The 19,529-nt window shown below is 39.8% G+C and overlaps 1 protein-coding gene across 4 annotated transcripts in view; it reads left to right on the forward strand.

The window, feature by feature from the left end:
• BCAS3 (BCAS3 microtubule associated cell migration factor) overlaps window positions 1–19,529 on the forward strand; it is a 595,828-nt gene that overhangs the window by 378,527 nt on the left and 197,772 nt on the right. The window contains exon 23 of one of the 4 annotated variants that reach the window (XM_061176785.1): window positions 14,494–14,573. The exons of the other annotated variants lie outside the window; for them this stretch is intronic. Within the exon in view, the coding sequence (XP_061032768.1) occupies window positions 14,494–14,525 (32 nt within the window). The 3' untranslated portion in view covers window positions 14,526–14,573. Of the gene's footprint in view, window positions 1–14,493; window positions 14,574–19,529 lie in introns of those variants that run through there. 4 annotated transcript variants of the gene reach the window in all.

Genomic DNA, 19,529 nt, shown 5'->3' on the forward strand with positions numbered 1-19,529 from the left:
GAGAGATTCAGTAATTTGCTCAAAAGTCATGTAACTAGTGAGCATGTATGAAGGGATACAGGACTTAGCTCCTATCTGGTTTCAAAACCTTTGTTTGTATCATTTGACCATGTTGCTTCCACAAGCAAGTTATTAGCCAGAGGAAGCCTATCTTCTTGGTTAGGCGAAAATGCACGTACCTACTAAAGACAATATGTGTATATAGCAGATGTGAGCATTTTTTAAATAATGGGAGCACTATTATTGTCCAGAATGCTTAGCACTGAGTTTCTCATCGGTAGAACAGCCCATATGCTCTATGGACCATGGTGGAGTTTTTGTTTTGTTGTAGTTGTAGTTGTTTTGGTTGGTTTGTTTTCTTTGAATCTGCCAAGGGACCACGTTTTTTCTTTCATGTTTTTAGATCCTGAGGTGGTGGGGACTCTAGTCTGAAACATCATAACGATTTGATTCTCAGCCTAGAAATAAAAGAACAAACTTGATAGATGGCATTATCAGTTCTGTCTTTCACTTTGCCTTGAAACCATGGCACTAAAGCAAATATGACCTATAAAACTGGTCATCCTTAGAATGGAACTGTACAGTAGAACTTTCTGTGACGATGGAAAAGTGCTAGATCTTTGCTGTCCAATATGAGAGCCACATGTAGCCTTTGAGCACTGGAGGGGTGATGAATGTAACTAAGGAACTGAATTTCAAATTTAGTTATGATTCATTGAAATTTAAATAGCCATTTGTGTCTAGTGACAATCAGATTGGACAGCACAGCTTTAGAAGTCTTCACTTTGATAAAACCACAAATCTAAGCTTAACCCCAGCAAATATCTTAGGGGTCGGAGGCCCCAGTTTCAGATTGAGTAAAGGGAGCCCAGTCTTAGATTGAATAAATGACCAGTGTTGAATACATATGGAGAGTGTAGGAATATCTACTTTCACAGTACAATTGAATAGGTTATTGTTATACTACAGCTATGTGACTTGTAGAATGACAAACTTACGCTGTAGGGGATATACTTGGGATATACTTCAACAATTATAAACATTTTCTAGTAAGCAATTTTGCATTTTTCTGTTGACTTGATTATTATAGTGATAAAATAAATTATCCATCTAGGGGCAATGTTGAGACATTGAGAAATAAAATGGATAATGTAGTGTATTTGATTGTTTTAGGTGTTTAAGAATTGTTGTTGGAATAAGAGTCTTGCTTTGTTGAAATGCTAGGATTTTTTACCATAACATTTGATTTTTGGCTCTTGGTCCAAATGACAGCTATATTTAGGAATTCAGCAGAAAACTAACAAAATTTTTCTTCTTTGGGGATATTGCTTTCAGAAGATGTAGTGTTTTAGGGGACTTCCCTGGTGACACAGTGGTTAAGAATCCACCTGCCAATGCAGGGGACATGGGTTCGAGCCCTGGTCTGGGAAGGTCCCACATGCCACGGAGCAACTAAGCCCGTGCGCCACAACTACTGAGCCCGCGTGCCACAACTACTGAAGCCCGCACACCTAGATCCTGTGCTCCGCAACAGGAGAAGCCACCACAATGAGAAGCCTGTGCACCGCAACAAAGAGTAGCCCCTGCTCGCCGCAACTAGAGAAAGCCCACGCGCAGCAACAGACCCAACGCAGCCAAAAATTTTTTTAAAAAAAAGGAAAGAAGATGTAGTGTTTTCGAATATTTTTCGTACTCATAATATTTTAATTATGATGATGAGTATAAAAATATTAAGTTGTGGGCTTCCCTGGTGGTGCAGTGGTTGAGAATCCGCCTGCCAATGCAGGGGACACGGGTTCGAGCCCTGGTCTGGGAAGATCCCACATGCCGCAGAGCAACTGGGCCCGTGAGCCACAACTACTGAGCCTGCGCATCTGGAGCCTGTGCTCCGCAACAAGAGAGGCCGCCATAGTGAGAGGCCCACGCACTGCGATGAAGAGTGCCCCCCCCCCCCGCTCACCGCAACTAGAGAAAGCCCTCACACAGAAATGAAGACCCAACACAGCCAAAAATAAATAAATAAATAAATAAATTTATTTTCAAAAATATATATTAAGTTGTAAAATTTTCATCAGCAATACATTCATAAAAAGGAGAGAAACACTTTATTTCAAACACCACCCTAAATTAGCTGTTATCTTTGGCAAGTTATATTTAAACTCATTTTTTGCCTTTGCTTGTGTGTTCATTACATCTATTAGATCTAGGAAAAAAGCAACTCAATTGTAAGGAGACAGATGAGTTTTATTTTTGGATTTTCAAGAGTTATTGTTTTCTTTTTGACTTTTTATTTTATATTGGAGTATAGTTGATTAACAACGTTGTGTTAGTTTCAGGTGTACAGCAAAGTGATTCAGTTATACATATACTTGTATCTATTCTTTTTCAAATTCTTTTCCCATTTAGATTGTTACATAGTACTGAGCAGAGTGCCCTGTGCTATACAGTAGGTCCTGATGGTTATCTATGTTATTTTTATTTTTGTTTGTATTACGATTTTTTTTTTTGACGTGGACCATTTTTTAAGTCTTTATTGAATTTGTTACAATATTGCTTCTGTTTTATGTTTTGGTTTTTTGGCCACGAGGCATGTGGGATCTTAGCTCCCCAACCAGGGATCAAACCCACACCCCCTGCATTGGAAGGTGAAGTCTTAACCACTGGACCACCAGGGAAGTCCCATACTTGTCTATTTTAAATATAGCACTGTGTATATGTCAATCCCAAGTGCCATTTTAGAAGTATAACTGGGAGGTGGGGACAGAAAGGGGTCCGTGGTGTTGGAAGGACTGGGGCCTGCACATGTGCTTTGGCATATATGTGTTTGTAGTACTAACTCTTAGATTTCCCCCGAGGGTAGTTATATTTTATTTTATTTATTTATTTATTTATTTTTGGCTGCGTTGGTCTTCGTTGCTGTGCGCGGGCTCTCCCTAGTTGCAGCGAGTGGGGGCTACTCTTTGTTGCGGTGCGTGGGCTTCTCATTGCAGTGGCTTCTCCTGTTGCGGAGCACAGGCTCTAGGCATGAGGGCTTCAGTAGTTGTGGTGTGCAGGCTCAGTAGTTGTGGCACACAGGCTCAGTAGTTGTGGCACACAGGCTCAGTAGTTGTGGCTCACAGGCTCAGTAGTTGTGGCACACAGGCTCAGTAGTTGTGGCTCACAGGCTCTAGAGCGCAGGTTCAGTAGTTGTGGCACACGGGCTTAATTGCTCTGCGGCATGTGGGATCTTCCCAGACTCGAACCCGTGTCCCCTGCATTGGCAGGTGGATTCTTAACCACTGTGCCACCAGGGAAGTCCCGTGGTTATATTTTAAAAGTAATAGAATATGCATTTCCTACTACATTTAAAATGGATAACCAACAAGAATTGCTGTTAATTTTTTATTTATGTTTATTTTGCCCTAGCATGTACCTTGTATTAATTGCTAGTGATTGAAATTCTGAAGTCTAGATGCATTCTTCACTTGATCTTAGCCAAAAGGCCAAGAAACGTAAGGTGCATTCTCAAAGATTATACATTATTCTCCTTAGAGTTACAGATGACCTAATCTAAAAATTTGGAAGACTTTAAAAGAAAAAAAAAGCATAAAGATATTTTTTTCCCTTCCCCATTTCCCGACTTGCTCCTTTTAAGGAAGTGTGATGAAATTAAAGATGTCTGTGCTCTGGCTGAAAGAGGTTCACAAACACTGTTTCCATATTTGTGGTTTTGGTATTTCCTCCTACACATGTGTCTTCCTTCTTCAGTTTCTTACTCACTCTGTCAGGAGAGAATTGGCTGCTCTTTCCGTGTACTGTGCGTATATCAGATGGGCTCAGTGGGGGCTTTGTAGCAGAAACCATAAAGTCCAGGAGTTGGTGAGCCAGTTAAGAAATTTCCCTCAAAGAATTCCTTGTGTGGACTGCTTATCAGAAAAGATGTAAATGTTATTACTGATGGTTTCCTAGATAGCAAATATGCAGCACAGTTCAGTGTGATTAAAAGTCACTGTGCTCCATGCTCTAAGGGGTACAAAAAATGAAAAGGGTATGCTCCCTGACCCTTAGAAACTTGGAATTCAGGGGATAAAAATCAAACTCTAGTGACCATAGTACAAGACCGATCAAGTCCTCTTAGAGTACAAGTAAGGGAAAGATGAGTTCTGACTGGGGCGATGAGAGATAGTTGTGTGAAAAAAAAAAAAAAAAAAAGCCATTTGAGCTAAAATTTGAGGAATAGGTAGACTTTTGATAGGTGAAGATTCAGGAAATGGACTCCTATTGGCAAGAAGCAAAGGCACCAAGGCAGACACATACTGAATAATTTGAGGACAACCTGGAATCTGCTTTGAGTATATAGGAGGGGGTATGTGCGGGGAAGTTTGGGAGCTTCAGCTGTCTAGGGAGGTTATGACCAGACAGTGAAAGGAAAGTGCTGGTAGAAGAGTTGGAATAGAGGACAAGGAATGAAAAGTGTTTGAGGTGATGAGTGATCTGTTTAGGAAGATTATTCTAGCAGCAGGATTGAATAGGTGTGGTAAAGACTAAAGAAAAGTAACCTATGTAAGTGGTTATCACAGTCAGCCATTTACCTGGTAATCACACCAAGAGAGGCTTGATTTGTAAAGCCACATAACGCATATATGTGTAATCTAGAAAAATGGTACAGATGAACTGGTTTGCAAGGCAGAAATAGAGACACAGATGTAGAGAACAAACGTATGGACACCAAGGAGGGAAAGTGGGGCAGTGGGGGGTGGTAGTGGTGGTGGTGGGATGAATTGGGAGATAGGGATTGACATATATACACTAATATGTATAAAATAAGGAATTAGGACTTCCGTGGTGGCACAGTGGTTAAGAATCCACCTGCCAATGCAGGGGACACGGGTTCGAGCCCTGGTCCGGGAAGATCCCACATGCCGCAGAGCAACTAAGCCCGTGCGCCACAACTACTGAGCCTGCGCTCTAGAGCCCACGAGACACAACTACTGAGCCCACGTGCCACAACTACTGAAGCCCACACGCCTAGAGCCCATGCTCCACAACAGGAGAAGCCACTGCAATGAGAAGCCCGAGCACCACAAGGAAGAGTAGCCCCCGCTCGCCGCAACTAGAGAAAGCCCACGTGCAGCAACAAAGACCCCACGCAGCCAAAAATAAAGAAATAAAAATTTAAAAAATAGATAACTAATAAGAACCTGCTGTATAAAAATAAATAAAATAAAATTCAGAATTCGGAAAAAAAAGGTTGCTAATCTTTCCTCTCCACCCCCGCTCCTCGACCCCAAGAAATAGTGTTCTGGCATTTGGCCATCTTACGATAACCTTTGTATAACTTTGGAATGCAAAATAGAGAGAGAGAGAAAGAAAAGAATACTCTTATTAAAAAGTCAGCAAAAAGCTTCTAGTTTGTGAATTTTTAATTAGTAAGTAGGTAGACTGTTCTTACATAAGATGTGGATGTCCGTTCTTTTCCTTATTAAATGACTGTATGACATTGGGCACATTACAGATTGTAATGTAGTAATTTGGTAGTGCATGATTTAAGATACATTTTGTCCCAATCTGCAAGTGTCCTGACAAATGTTAAGTAAGCAAAAAGCATGCCTCCCCATGCCCTTTGTTCATCTGAGTGATTTTTTTCAAAAGTATAATACTGAAATGGTGCAGGCTGAAGCCAAGTGAGAGACCATTGCCGCCACTGCTACTTTCCGTTATCAGTACTGTCACTTCTTGGCTTTGCTGTGTACAGATGCACTGGGCTGGTTCATTTAGACAAGGCAGCAAGCATTCATCCTCTATCCTGAGTCCTTACCCCGATATATTAATATTAATATAATTAATTATATAATTATATTATATGTAATATATAATTATATTATATGTAATATTAATATATAATGTAATATATTAATATTACATTCTTCAACCAAGGCCCTTTACATTTGTGTATGGGACATTCGATTTTTGAAGGATGGACAGTTATAAACAGGTTGAAGCACCTTTGTTTTAGATTATGAGCTTATTGAAAGTTCCCATTAAACAATTATACTGAAATACTTAAGTTCTTAAAAGAAGTTTGTTGAGGGTTATGATTTATAAAAGTGGAATATTTTTACCCCCATTTCTTCCTTCACTTCCTCCTTTCCACCTTACACATACCTCCTCTCTTTATTGGTATTTATCACATGTAAGATTCTCTTGCTTAATTCTTAAAAATGAGCTACCATTTATTATTTATTATTCTTGGCTAAGCACTCTACACATATTATTGCATTTAATCTTCTCAACAATTCTATGAGGGAGTTATTATTCCAGTTTTAGAGATGAGGAGACAGGGAACTTGCCCAAGGATACAAAGTTAGTAATTGGCAGAGCCAAATTTAAAACCAGGTCTGTATGACTGAAGCTGATGTCTTAACCACTGTACTTCCTTGGCCACTGTATAGTGTCTTCCTTGGTGCCAGATGATGTGACCCCAGTTTTGGTAATGGAGGAACACTGGTCCAAAATGTCTGTTTGCATAGAGGAGTCATAGACTTTTAAGAATGGAAGGGTATATGGAGGTCATCAGCCCTCATGTAAAACAAAAGTCCTGTGTATCTGAGACATGCTAGGTTTATCTAGATTCATGTAGGGAAATCCCTGGCGGTCCAGTGGTTAGGACTCCGTGCTTCCATTGAAGGGGGCAGGGGTTCAATCCCTGGTCAGGGAACTAATATCCCGCATGCCACGTGGCAAAAACAAAAAACAAACTAGATTCATGTAGTGCCCTGGGTAGTTAGTACTGGTAACAACGACCTATGGGGAAGGGGAGAAGTTTATCATCAGAAAAAAATGATTTTTGGGTGGACGTGAAGGCAGAAAGAGGCCGTCAGTGTACTTGAAGGATCTCTGCTTTTTCATGTACTGTGTCTGATTTGATGACATCTGGAATTTGCCTCAAAATAATACAGGAGGAGAGAGGTGGATGTGGATGGGGCAGGATTGGCCATGGCTTGATGGTTGTTGGGTTGTGTGAAGGATGCTTGGGTTTTATTATATTTTTCTGTCTATTTTGGTGTATGTTCAAAATCCTTCATAATAAAATGTTTTAGAAATTTTATTTGAAAGCCCTGTTTTCGTGATTTTGTAGTGGTTAGATTATGTATATGTTTTCTTATCCAAAAGTCTCTTGGATGTTTTAGTCAAGAGAAGCATTTTTTCCTCACATTTGTTCCCTCTTAGAATCTCCTTCCTCTCTTTTTCTGAATATTTGTTAAAGAAAGGACTCAACTTTTCCAGTGCTGAAGGTGAAGTTAACTGTCAGCTGCCTATATGGCTGCAGTGTTGGGATAATTTATCTAATTTCTCTTATGAGTAACTTCTCTTTGACATTATTTTTGAACTCAAAGACTTGCTTGCATTGTTCTTGTTAGTAAAAAAAAAAAATCGCTAGGATGTACTTAGTAATTGGAGTCAGCTGCACTTAAGACTGTTCAGCCAGACTGTTATTTTAGCCTTCACTAGTAAGGTTTTTAACACCAGTTTGACCTTACTTTGAAACATTCTCAAAATACCATACTTTAATATCGATTTATATACTTTCCTACTGAGGCAGGGCAGGGTCCCTGGGGAAAAAAATAATGAAACTCTTACTTCCCACAAATACAAGAATCAAGGTAGATTTTTCTGGTTTTGTTTTTTAAAGAAAAATAGGGAAAGACTTTGGGGAAAGGTTTCCTTTGGTTAGGGCATAATGTTTGCAAAAATGCATTCTGAGTATACAAGCGACAGAAAGATAGGATACCTACAGATTAGGTGGGCTGATTCCCTTGGCCTATGAGGATGGAGACCAAATGCTCAATTTGTAGCGCCGAGCAGATGCTCAAAGAATTTGTTTCTGAATGCTAAATATTATACTAAATTTCCCAGACTTTACGCCAGTTATACTTTAGGCAAGTAAAGTACAAATTTTATAAAATTAGCTGAAAATAACTTCTACGTTTCTGTTCATTCCAGAGGAGGACGGTGTTGTGATTCCTTCCTTCTCTTTGCTTTTTGCCATGGTCCCTCTTTTTTTGACCCCTGGTAAACTCCCATCTGGTAGCGTGTCAGAGGCAGAATAAATTTAGGAGTGTAGATATTCTTTTTTAACGTAGATGGAGAGGGTTATAGTATTCTCAGGACTTCAGTGCTTTCTCTGAGGACACAACTATCAGCAGATCCATATAAGGTAGCCGGACTGCTTCCCATCTCCTCCGAGCCTTCTGCACTCATGTCTAGATACCGTGATAGATCCAGTGCCTGTGAAGACCTGGAACGTTTCAGACAATAACTCAGACTTGTTTTCTTATGCTATATATAGGAATTGAGCAAGTGTTTTATAATGAAATATCCCTCCAGGCACTCTGCATCTCCTGGTGATGCAAAACCCTCAGACACCCAGTCAACAGTCCTTTTTAAGTTTAAAATTCTTTCTTTTGGCCGCTTTATTTCTGTTACCTTTCTGAAATATTTGGCCCAATAGTTTTCATAAAATAATAAAATCTGTGAGAGAGTACAATTTTCTGATGGTTGATCCTCAGTAGCTAAAAAATAGGTTCTGTAACAATATGGCATTTCTCTGCATGTTCTTGAGCTTCCGTTCTTGGACTTTTACATTTGCTTTTATTAACGCTTTATTTTCTTGACTTCAAGTCAACGATTGGAATGGTTTTTGAGTGGCGGAGGAAGCTAAAGGTTAAAGATAATTTCTTAGTAAGTTGATTTACATCAAAGAATTACATCATCTAGATTAATGGAAATAATGATACTGGTGAGATTTCCAGACCAGGATCATTCCAGCATTTGGAGTATGTTCTTGGTGGCTCTAAACTTGTTTGGCTTACCCCCTAAGGTTTAAAACAGAAAAAATATAAAAGTGTTTAAATTTTTCTTTCTCTTTCCTTATCAGAAATATTCATTTAGACCATAACAACTGTTAGAACAAGATAACAACTCCAGGCCAGCTGTCAAATGTTTACCATTATCAAAACTCTCCCTGGAGGGAGATGCAACTTTGGCTCGCCTCACCGGCAGTAATTTAATTTTTCCTTCATTCTGACTCGGAAATGGCAGCATTTTTCAAAGCTTCCTCCCACTGATGGCTGAAATTTTCCTTGTGAAATGATTTCCACCAGTCTTGAATCTTTCTTGTTTCTGCCGTCTTCACCTTTGCTGATGGTTCTGCAACTCATCACCAGCTATGCAAACTGACAGTTCACATCCTGGGGCAGCAGCGGGGTCTGGCCTGCAGAAAGGAGCAGCCTGACCAAATTTACGCTCACAAGATCTCTTAATTCACAAAAGCATTTGCTCTAGTTCCTGTTCTCTGCTGCAGGGGCTTCGGAGAGGGAGTGGGGGTGGGGGCAGGACCGTTGGGAGAATGTTCTGAAGAAAAGAGAGGCTCTCTTCACACTCTACTGAGTACACAGACTTTGGAGATGAAAAACAGACGGAGAGAGGCATTTCCAACCATCTTGCTGATCTGCGCGGGAGTTCATTGAACTGTACAGCATAGCACCAGAGCCTCGTGTCATTTAATGTTCCTTCTGAAAATCGTTCTTAAATGTTCAGCACAAATATCCCTCCCCCTTTGACTTAAGTTGACAAAGAATATAAAAATTAAAAAGGAAGAAAAGGCGAACTATCGCCGTGAGAATGACCAGAAATCACTTGGCTCTCTGGAGAGTTCTGCTGAATAGGAAAGTCCTCTTAACAAGAGTGGACAGAGGAAGTTTTAGGTTTGATCTGAACTTCGTGTTCATGACAGATTTCATTTTTTTCTTCCTTCACAAATTTCAGCCCAGGCCACTTGTTTGCAGAAACTGCCAAACCTTCCCTGGCTGCTGCTAAGATACTCCTGAAATTTGAGGTTGCCTTTTATCTTCTTCTTGGTAGAGACATATTTTTGTCTTTTTCCCTGCAGCCCCTCAGCTCTTCTAGAGAGGACTCATCCCTCTCTGCACAGTCTACCCCAGACAGACAGCTGGTACGTTACTGTTTGTAGCACAGGATCACTTATGTACTTGTGAACCAGTTTGGGTCCGTCTGAAAATTGCTTTTGAACACAGATTGTTTATAATGACTGACCTCATAGGCCTATTTCTACCCACTCCCTCCCCAGCTGTCTGAGACAACCTAATCAAAATGGTAGGTTGTTTGCCTGGCTTTGAGTATGGGACTGTAATTAAAGTAAAAATGAGAGAATCCTGCCGCTAGAGAGGCAGATTTGAATTCTAGGCTTCGCTCTTCTACTATGTTCTTCAATTTTTTTCCTTGTAATCCTCGTGATCCCAGTGAAAGGGTGATAACACCATCAAGTCCCTAATTTGGATCCCGCTAATTCAAAATGTATGCTGATGTGGAATTGAACTATCTGGAAGTAAAGTTTGTTATGCAAATTGGTATCTTAAATATTATTTTACTGAAGAAACGAAAACTTTTCAAACACTTCTGCTGATACAGTTAGCTGTGTACAGCATTCCTAATTACAGGTGTTTCTTTTATCAACCTAGATCTAACAGACTTCTACCTCTCATCAAGTATTCTTCTTAAGTAGCACTCACCTGTTTCCTTGTTTGAGACTAGCGGTTTCCTGAGTTGCCTGAATTAGAGGTATTTTTATGTTCTCAACGATGCTTTGGGAATACACACTTGAGCTTACAAGTTGGTTAGGGATGCAAATACCAATACAAAATCGTATGTGCTAAATTCCAGAAGAAGCTTGATAAAAAGTAAGTGCTATAGGAACTTTAGATCGTAGAGATATTTGGAAGGTTCTGAAGACAGCACATATACATATATATGCTGTTTTCAAAAAACTTTCCAAATATATATATAAAAACAAAATACATGGACGTTTTAAAAAATTATTTCCAGAACTTGATGTATTCTGTGCCGCATAAAATGTTTAGCTGATATCTGTGAAACCTCTCTCCATTTTGGAGTCAACGGATTTTATTTGGTGTAGTAGTTCTTTTACTGAGTACTTACTATGTAGCAAACACTGTGCGCCAAACACAGTTCCAAACTCTGTTTTAAGCTATCCATGGAGGGTTCAAAAACTCAGATGCTCCGATGGCGAGGTTTAAGCCGGGGAACTATATATAGCAAATTACCTGCACTTAAGGTTCTGTCGCTACTCCGTTCCATGTTGCTGTTGCAGAAATGTGGGCTTAGTGTTGCCAGACCTTCCATTTAGTCAAGAGAGACAGGAAATTCACATTTTTATGGATATTTCCTGATTTTTAAACCAGTACAAGCCAAATAAAAGTTTGTGACTTTTGCATTATATACTCAACCCCGTTGTATCCTCACAACATCCCTACAAGATAGGGATAGTTATTTGTATTTGGCCACTTTCAGTATAGCCAATAAGTAGCAAAAGTAGAGCTTTACCCCAGGCCTGTCTCCAAAAACTACGGTGTTACTGGGCTCTCTCCTTTCTCCCCTAGATTTGTGGGGATGGAGCTGGGGATAGTTTTGGCAGAAAAGTGCTATTTGGTTAAAGCCAGGCCCTTAACAAAATTATCACATCTTGTAGTACTGTACCGTAGAGTGTCATCTTCCAGAGAACAGTTATGTATGGCTTTGGGGGGAGTTAATTATAACAAGAAGGTATCGGTGACTATAAATATCAAACAAAAGCTCTGTTGCCTTTGCTGCAGATTTATTATTTCAACCTCATTGTACTTCTAGAAGAGCTACACAAATACTCTAAACCGTTTGTAGAGTTCTTCATTTCACAGAGTGGCAAAAGTATTAGTGGCAATTTTACAAAGCCTGACCTTGCCAGAGACAGAGGAGAAATCTGTAGTTCTCAGGATCTACTAAATATTCTATCACTTTTGTTAAAATTCTAATATGAACTTTGTGGCCTGAAGGAGTTAACACACCTCCACAAACCTGCCTTCAGCTGGTAAGATCAGGCCCATGATTATTATTATATACAGCTGTAAAAAGCTGGTTACATAGCATAAATTGCATTGAAACACTTAGGCCACAAGATTACTCAAGAAGAATTGTATTGCTTGTTCAGTCATATATTTTGATCTTTATTGCTGGTAGTTTATTCTCCTGAGAGTTGGGGATTAGCCTTGCTTTTAATGTAAAAAGTGTATCTATGAGGGTAAAAATATAAAATGAAAATAGATTTTTAATGGCAGCTTTGGTTCTTAGCATTAATTTTACATGCCTTTTTCATTCTGAACTTATAAACAGTTTGGAGAAACATATGAGAGATTTGTGAACAGGGGCAAGAGAGGGTCAAATGTATCAAATCCTTGGATTCCAGCAAATGTAGGATTTGTGGACAAGCAGAGAAGCACACATGTGTTGGGAATGTAAATTAAAATAAAACCTCACTTTGTGGAGACTTTGAGAAGCGAGCACACCACTTTATGGTGCATGTCTGAGGCGTTCGTCTCCTTAATAAATTAACCAAATATTAAAATAAACATTCATTTTATCAGTCTGCATTTTTTCCTCTCTGGATGAAAGTGTTTCAGGAAAAATCATAAAAGAATCTATGGTAGCTCAGAGAGGTTAAACTCAACAGTTGTTTTCTTTGAAGTCCCTGGCCATGAGGTTAATTGCCAAAACTGCTTGTGGAAAAGGTGGTAACAATTTAACAAGACTGTACAACTGCAGAGACTTAGATGAATATCAGGTGTTTGCAGAAGTTTTTTTCCTCACAGGAAAGGGGGTGGGGAGGAGAGGAACAGAATGAGAAACAGGGGAAGAGGGAGGCCTGAATAACGTCCCAGCTAAACAGCCAATAATTCTTTGTTTGCTTAGCCAATCATCCTGTAATTGGCCGGGAGGTTAATAGGAGTCTATTGATTGGTCAGGAGGAGTGCTTACTGTGGCTATTTTTACTGTATGCTTCCAGACAGAAGGCTGCAATTACTGGAGCTCTCATTCCCACTTTTTAGGGCCGTGGTCGCTCTGATTTATGAAACCCGATCAAGTTGCTCTTGGCAGTTTATGTTTTAAGTGTTGCTTTCTGGGTCTTTGCTGCTTATGGGTCAGTGTGCTATTTCTCATCGTTTATTGTGGTCATTTGAATAGGTAAGCTTATTTATGACTTATTGAAGGAGGAATACATTAAAAATAACCACCACCACCCGCATGGACTGAAAAGTGGGAACCATCGGACAAGCTGTGTGATAGAGCCCTACCTGCTCTAGAAATAGAAATTCTGCTCCCGGCGTAGAGTTCCCCATTGATGACGAGATAAAATAATTCAGTCCTCTCTTTTATCTGCCTTCCACAGACAGGTTTCTCAACTCTCCCCGTTTCTTTGCCTTCCTTGATTACACTTGGATTTGCTCTTGTAGACCTTTTAATAATTGGATTTGGTGGCTGCTATTTTAGAGTTCAGGAAACTGAGGCCATGTTTAAAATGCCTTGCACCATCCAGACTGCTTCTGGAGCTTGTGACAGGGCTCTTCTGTCTTAACCCATCCTGACCTGGTCCTGACCCGAGCATTACTAATAAGGTACTTAACCTCATCATTTCATTTCTCACTTGCTAAACTTGACTATAAATCCTTCCGTTACTCAAGATCTTGGTTTTCCACCCTTGCTCAAACCTTCTTTTGTAGTTCAGAGTTTCCTGGGAGCCCGGTTGAAGGGGCGTAAATCTCTACTGATGATAAGGCCCTGAGCCACAGATTTCTGGGGAGCCACATCTAGACGACCAGATTTCACCTGCACTGCCAGCTTGTCACTTCAGGCCGTGATGACCACAGCTACTGCTGCTGCTACTACTGCCTCCTGTTTCTCCTGCTTCTTTAATTTTGCTACTGCTATTAAAAAAATACAAAACACGTTAAGGACTTCTGCAGATCCTCTCATTGCTTCTAAAGATCTCCATCGTTCAGCATCCACGTTTTGAATGACTGCCCCATTTCGGGCGCTTTTGCAAGTACTGTGGCTACAGTGGTGATGACAATAGACCACAGCTTTCCGTGCTGATCACGCTACCCCGAGTGTGGCGAACGTTGCTAAAACCCAGCGAACTTCCTGTAAGAAGTGTGGCAAGCACCAGCCCCACTATGTGACCCAGTACAAGAAGGGCAAGGATCCTCTGCCCACAGAGAGCAGCATTATGACAAGAAGCAGAGGCTATAGTAGGCAGACTAGGTTATCCTCTCCTTGAACTGGAAGGAGATAAGAGAATCAAGTGATCCAGTTCTAAACTTCATGTTTCATTTTATTAAGAAGAGTGTAAAATCTTGAGGTTACGTTAAAAAAAAAAAAAAAAAAAAAGACCAAAACTATCCCAGTACTGCAGATTCCTGGTCATATTCCTTTTGGAGAGAAAGGTGCCCTCGAGTTTGGTGGGTACACCTCCCTCTACAAAGCGGTGAAAGATAGGATTGCCCCACATGGCAGAGGAACTACCAACAGCCTCCCAGAGATTTTTTTCTATATGTGAACCACTTATTATTGAACTTTCTTATTTATGCTGTCTTGACATTGCAGGAGATAATGCCTTTCCTTGGTCCTTCTTTTAAAAATTTTCTTCCGGGACATCCCTGGTGGTGCAGTGGTTAAGAATCCGCCTGCCAATGCAGGGGACATGGTTTCGAGCCCTGGTCCGGGAAGATCCCACATGTCGCGGAGCAACTACGCCTGTGCGCCACAACTACTGAGCCTGCACGCCTAGAGCCCATGCTCCGCAGCAAGAGAAGCCACCGCAATGAGAAGCCCGCACACCACAACGAAGAGTAGCTCCCGCTCGCCACAACTAAAGAAAGCCCACGTGCAGCAACGAAGACCCAACGCAGCCAAAAATAAAATTAATTAATTAATTAATTAAAAACCAATATACAGTTATAAAAAAATTTTTTTTCTTCCATCATCTTACTCTAACAATTTTTCTCCTAATCCTCCTGAGTTCACTAGAGCTCAAAAGAACCTTGATAGTTTTCTCGTCTGTCCATTGTCCATAGAACTTTCTTTGTCTTCTTGTTGCTTCTGCAAATAAGAGTGGCCCTTTCCTGCCATGCCCTCCACCTCATTACCTCACTTTAGAAGTCTGTTCTGATTATGAGTCCATCTTTTGTGAGTCTTTAAAACTATTCTGACTAACTTGTTATCATAATGTTATGAGGTAGGAGAGTGTTAATCTGACCTCTCAGGGTGGCAATTACTTGTATAACTTCTAATAATTGGATTTGGTGGCTGATATTTTAGAGTTGAGGCAACTGAGGCCACGTTCAAGGAAAGCATAAAGGTTAGTGGCCAAATACCCCATAGGGTAGTCTGCCACCAGTTCCACTAGACTTTAAGAATATCACTCCTGCCTTTCATCCTGGTTCACATCCAGGCAAAATTACCTTTTCTCTTGGTTTTCGTGCTGTGTTACGGTTTTTACTATGACTATCGTAAGGAAAGAGATGACTCAATGTGCTTAAAAGATCTGACCTCACCAATCCCCCCATTGTAATGTGACAGCTCCTATTTAATTAATTTGGAATTCACAAGAGAAAGTAGCTTGGTACTTTTAGACAGACCATGTGTTCTTTATCCTTTGCTTTTTCCATAAGCCCCAAATCTCAGAGCCCCAGGGAAAGGTCCCTGAAATGCATTCTTTCCACCTTTGTATGCCTTTAGAATCCTTGTATTGGCTTGTTGTTTTCTGATTTTTTTTGCTAAACTTCACTATTTAACTTCATTATCAACTTTAGTATCAGAACGCAACAGCATTTATAAGATTCTTTAGTAACATGGTGATGTCTGAACTCCTATCTTCCCATTTGTGGGTAGAATCTGCTAGTGTTTTCCAAAGGAATTAACAAACCACCACCAACAACAACAAACATTTCAGAACAGTCCATGTTCTGCAACTAGCCAGTTTAAAGATCTCATCGTTTAAGTATCCCTTTACTGGTGATAAAGGAATTATGAGAAAGGAGAATAAACAGACAGCAATCCATTTTAAAGAAAGGAAGCAAGGGCTGAGTAAGTAAGCTTGGTGTTCATCCCCTGGGACTGCTTGGTTCTCTTGAAGGATTTTTCCTGTAGATATATGTCACACTGCCTTCCTTCAGTTTTGTTTTGTTTTCTTTTGTTTTGTTTTGAGCCAGCTATGTCCTTTGCTGGATAAGCATGTATAAAAAGGGGAGGGAGGGAAGGAGGAAGGAAGGAAGGAAGGAAGAAAAGGGACGGAGGGAGGGAGGAAGGATGGAAGGAAGGAAGGAAGGAAGGGAGGAGGGAAGGAAGGAAGGAAAGGGAGGGAGGACAGACAGAAGGGAGGGAGGGAGGAAGGAAGGAAGGAAGGGGAAAAAGAAAACCCATGTAATAAAGCAGAGATTTTGAACTGCGTGTTGGAGCAAATGCAATATTTGGAGATAGAACTATTTATAAAACTTTGGGCGCTGACTCAGCCATGACACATTCACCTTTTTGGGAAAACTCAGGGAGATTTTTTTGGCAAAACTCCGTGACTTAGTTTTCATAGTTCCGGGACAAAACTGCCACCACAGACTTTCACATTTTTGAGAACTAAAACATGACTTTATCAGTTAATCACCGGATTATTCATTATTTAATGTGTTTAATGTAAAAAGGAATAAAATCTATTGTGAATGAAGTTACTGTCACTAAATATAGTTTTGTTTTTAAAATGTAAACTTGAAGTGTTCTTTTGATTGAATGCAACTGTTTTTTGTGGGGTTTTTTTTTTTTTTTTTGGCTTGCAAAAGACAAAAGAAATCATTTCAGAAATGTGTTCCTGTCGGCACTTTTCCTTGAAATTGTCTTTTGAATATGGAAAAGTGACCAATGCACAATACAGAGAATTTGTAATGAGACATTTCAGGCATCATGGAAGGTTCTTGCATAGCTCCCTCATGTGAGATGACCTCAACAAACTCATTTTGCTGTACAATGAAAAAAAAGGCGTGAGAGGCTTACATGTGATAAAAATGTTTCTCCATCCTAGAGCATAGATTAAAGAAACTTTAACAGGGAGTAAACATTTAATAAACATAGCTCGATATGAATTTCTGTGAACGTTATCAGAGACAAGTAGTAGTGGGCCAACTAAATTGATATCTTTATAGGAAAGCTTGAATTGGGGCAATAAATATGTCCTGAGGCTTTGGTGGCATCATCAAGTATGTGTGCTTTATTCTTTGTGATTTATTGCTTTATCAACAGAAGTGAGCATTTGTGTTCAGAAATGGATAATTCACACTTAAATCTTGTTTTTCTGTGTTTAATCCAACTTAAATTACAGGTTGAGTGGTGGCAAAAAAAAGAAAAAAAAAAACAACCCTCCAGAAAAAGTGTATTATTTAACTTGAATCTTAACTTAAATTTGTCACCCAATGCTGAGGTTTTACATCTGTCTAGGGGCAAACACTGCTGGTATTTGTCAATAAGCAAAAGAAGAATACTGACTTTCAGATAACAGGCATTTGGTGAACTGGCGACAGTCATGCAAGCGAGAATGCTCAAATGACTTCAGCTCTTTCTAGCTTCATTATGTCAGGCTGGCAGATCACATATGGCATTATGGAAATCAGCAAATGAAAACCATATTGATCAGCATTGAGAACAAATGTAAAAAAGGTGGTCTTGAGGAGGAGCCCAGGAGAAGAATGCTTTCCTGGTCAACCTGATAGGCCCTTGTTAAGGCCTTTTAATCATTTATTAACGTAACCCTCCTTCTTCCCTTTCCACTCAGATTACCTCAGCCACAGAGCATCCTGCTCCATTTATCTTTTAATGTTTCCTTTATTTAATTTATTTTTAAGCTCTAAGTTATACTCTTATTTCAGAATTGAGTTTTACTTTTCATGGGATTGTTTTAAGTGACTTAAATGACTTTTCCCAACAAGCTCACCAGGCATTCAAAGGAAGAAAAGCATTTGCTGAGATTCACCTATCAGCAAATAATTTACTTGGTATGCACCACAACCAAAAGCAGAGAGACAGAGAGAGACAGTCAACCAGACACGTTTAAAAAAAAAAAAAAAAAGGAGAGAGAGAGCGAGCAAAATCAGAGTTGTTCCTAAACCTAATTCTCTGGTTAAGGTTTGGGTCAGTGTTTCAGTTTTTGTTTTTTGTTTTTTTTCACAGTTTGGAATTTAGCTTGGTACAGTTCCTTCAGGTCTAAAACTGAAATCTCAGGCCCCTTTCCTTTCTTTCTTCTCTCTGTGACTAAAGTAGGAAACTGGAGTTGTCTTTCATCTTGCTACTTTGGAAGGAAAATGGGAGTAATACTGGGTCTGCGTAAATAAGAGAGAGAAATGGGAATCTGGGGTTTGTGGAGGATTCTGTTTGCCTTGAGTTTCCTCACTGGAAACGCATCTTGGGTTTGCAGGTTCGCTGCTTTCCTAAATCACCTTCAAACCTAGGTTTGACCGGGTTTGCTTCTCTCCCCGCCTCTTCCCTCCCTCTCTCTCTCATCCCCTCCACCCCCTGCCTCCCCTGACATTTTTTATGTGCAGGTTCATCGTTTAGTAAGAAATTTCAAAGGTGTTTTTTCATATGGAACTGTGTCCTTTTGTAGTTGATGAGTAACCTGTGGACGTGATCCTTTGGAATACTAATTGGCATATGACAATAATTGTTTCTACCCCACTTTGGGGCATAAATCAGTCCTAAGAAAGACTGACACACAAAAGAAATGTGGAATATAGATATAATTTAATGCCCTGAAACTGATGCATACAAACCAACTCTACGATGGACTCTTTCAAGAGTTATTTAGGAAATTGACAAAACTGAATATTTTCTATTTTTTTCCTTCTGAAACCACCTTTAAAAAAAAAAAACCAACCAAGAAACTCTTCAACATTAAACAATTGAGGTTTCACTTTCCTATAAATTTAACATTGAATTCTGAGATAGATATTCATTAAAAAAAAAATGTGTTTAATCTCTAGGTGCTGTGGGTGATCAAATCATTGAACTTTCTTTTCGTTCTGGACTCCTTGTCTGTGGCCGTTTGGGCATGATTCTTTTTATCTTTGCTTTCCTATGTTTCCTTTGCCTGCCTGGGCATTTTGAGGGAATATCTCTGATTGATTTGGATATCAAAAGATGAGCCACGTGTAGATCTAATTTATCTAAATAGAATCAAGAATGTTATTTTATTTTGGTTCTCCCCTGGGACTCCAAAGATACATTCAATAATGGATTTGAAAAATCCATGTATAAAATCTATTTTATGGTTTTATCTTCTTGCATACTCGTTGATTCCTAAGTGCTTTTCCTTATAGACTCACATTACTGTCCCACGTTCCTCTCTGGGCTCTACATCAAACAGTGTAGGAATTACAGCAGGAGTGATATCTGGGGAAGAGCTACTCCCCTTGTTTGTTGCAGAAGAGCAGAACATTAAACAGTGAGTGGACTGTGCAGAAACGCTCTCCCTCTCCGGCTCTTTTTTTTTTCTCTCTGCCTTCCTCTCTTCCTCTTTTTTTTCCCACTCTTCCCTCTCCTTCTCTTCCTCTCTTTCTCTCTCTCCCCATTCCCAATGGGAGTGTTGTTTATAGAGCATTATA

The sequence above is a fragment of the Eubalaena glacialis genome, chromosome 19 (assembly GCF_028564815.1).
Source record: "Eubalaena glacialis isolate mEubGla1 chromosome 19, mEubGla1.1.hap2.+ XY, whole genome shotgun sequence".
Lineage (NCBI taxonomy): Eukaryota > Metazoa > Chordata > Mammalia > Artiodactyla > Balaenidae > Eubalaena > Eubalaena glacialis.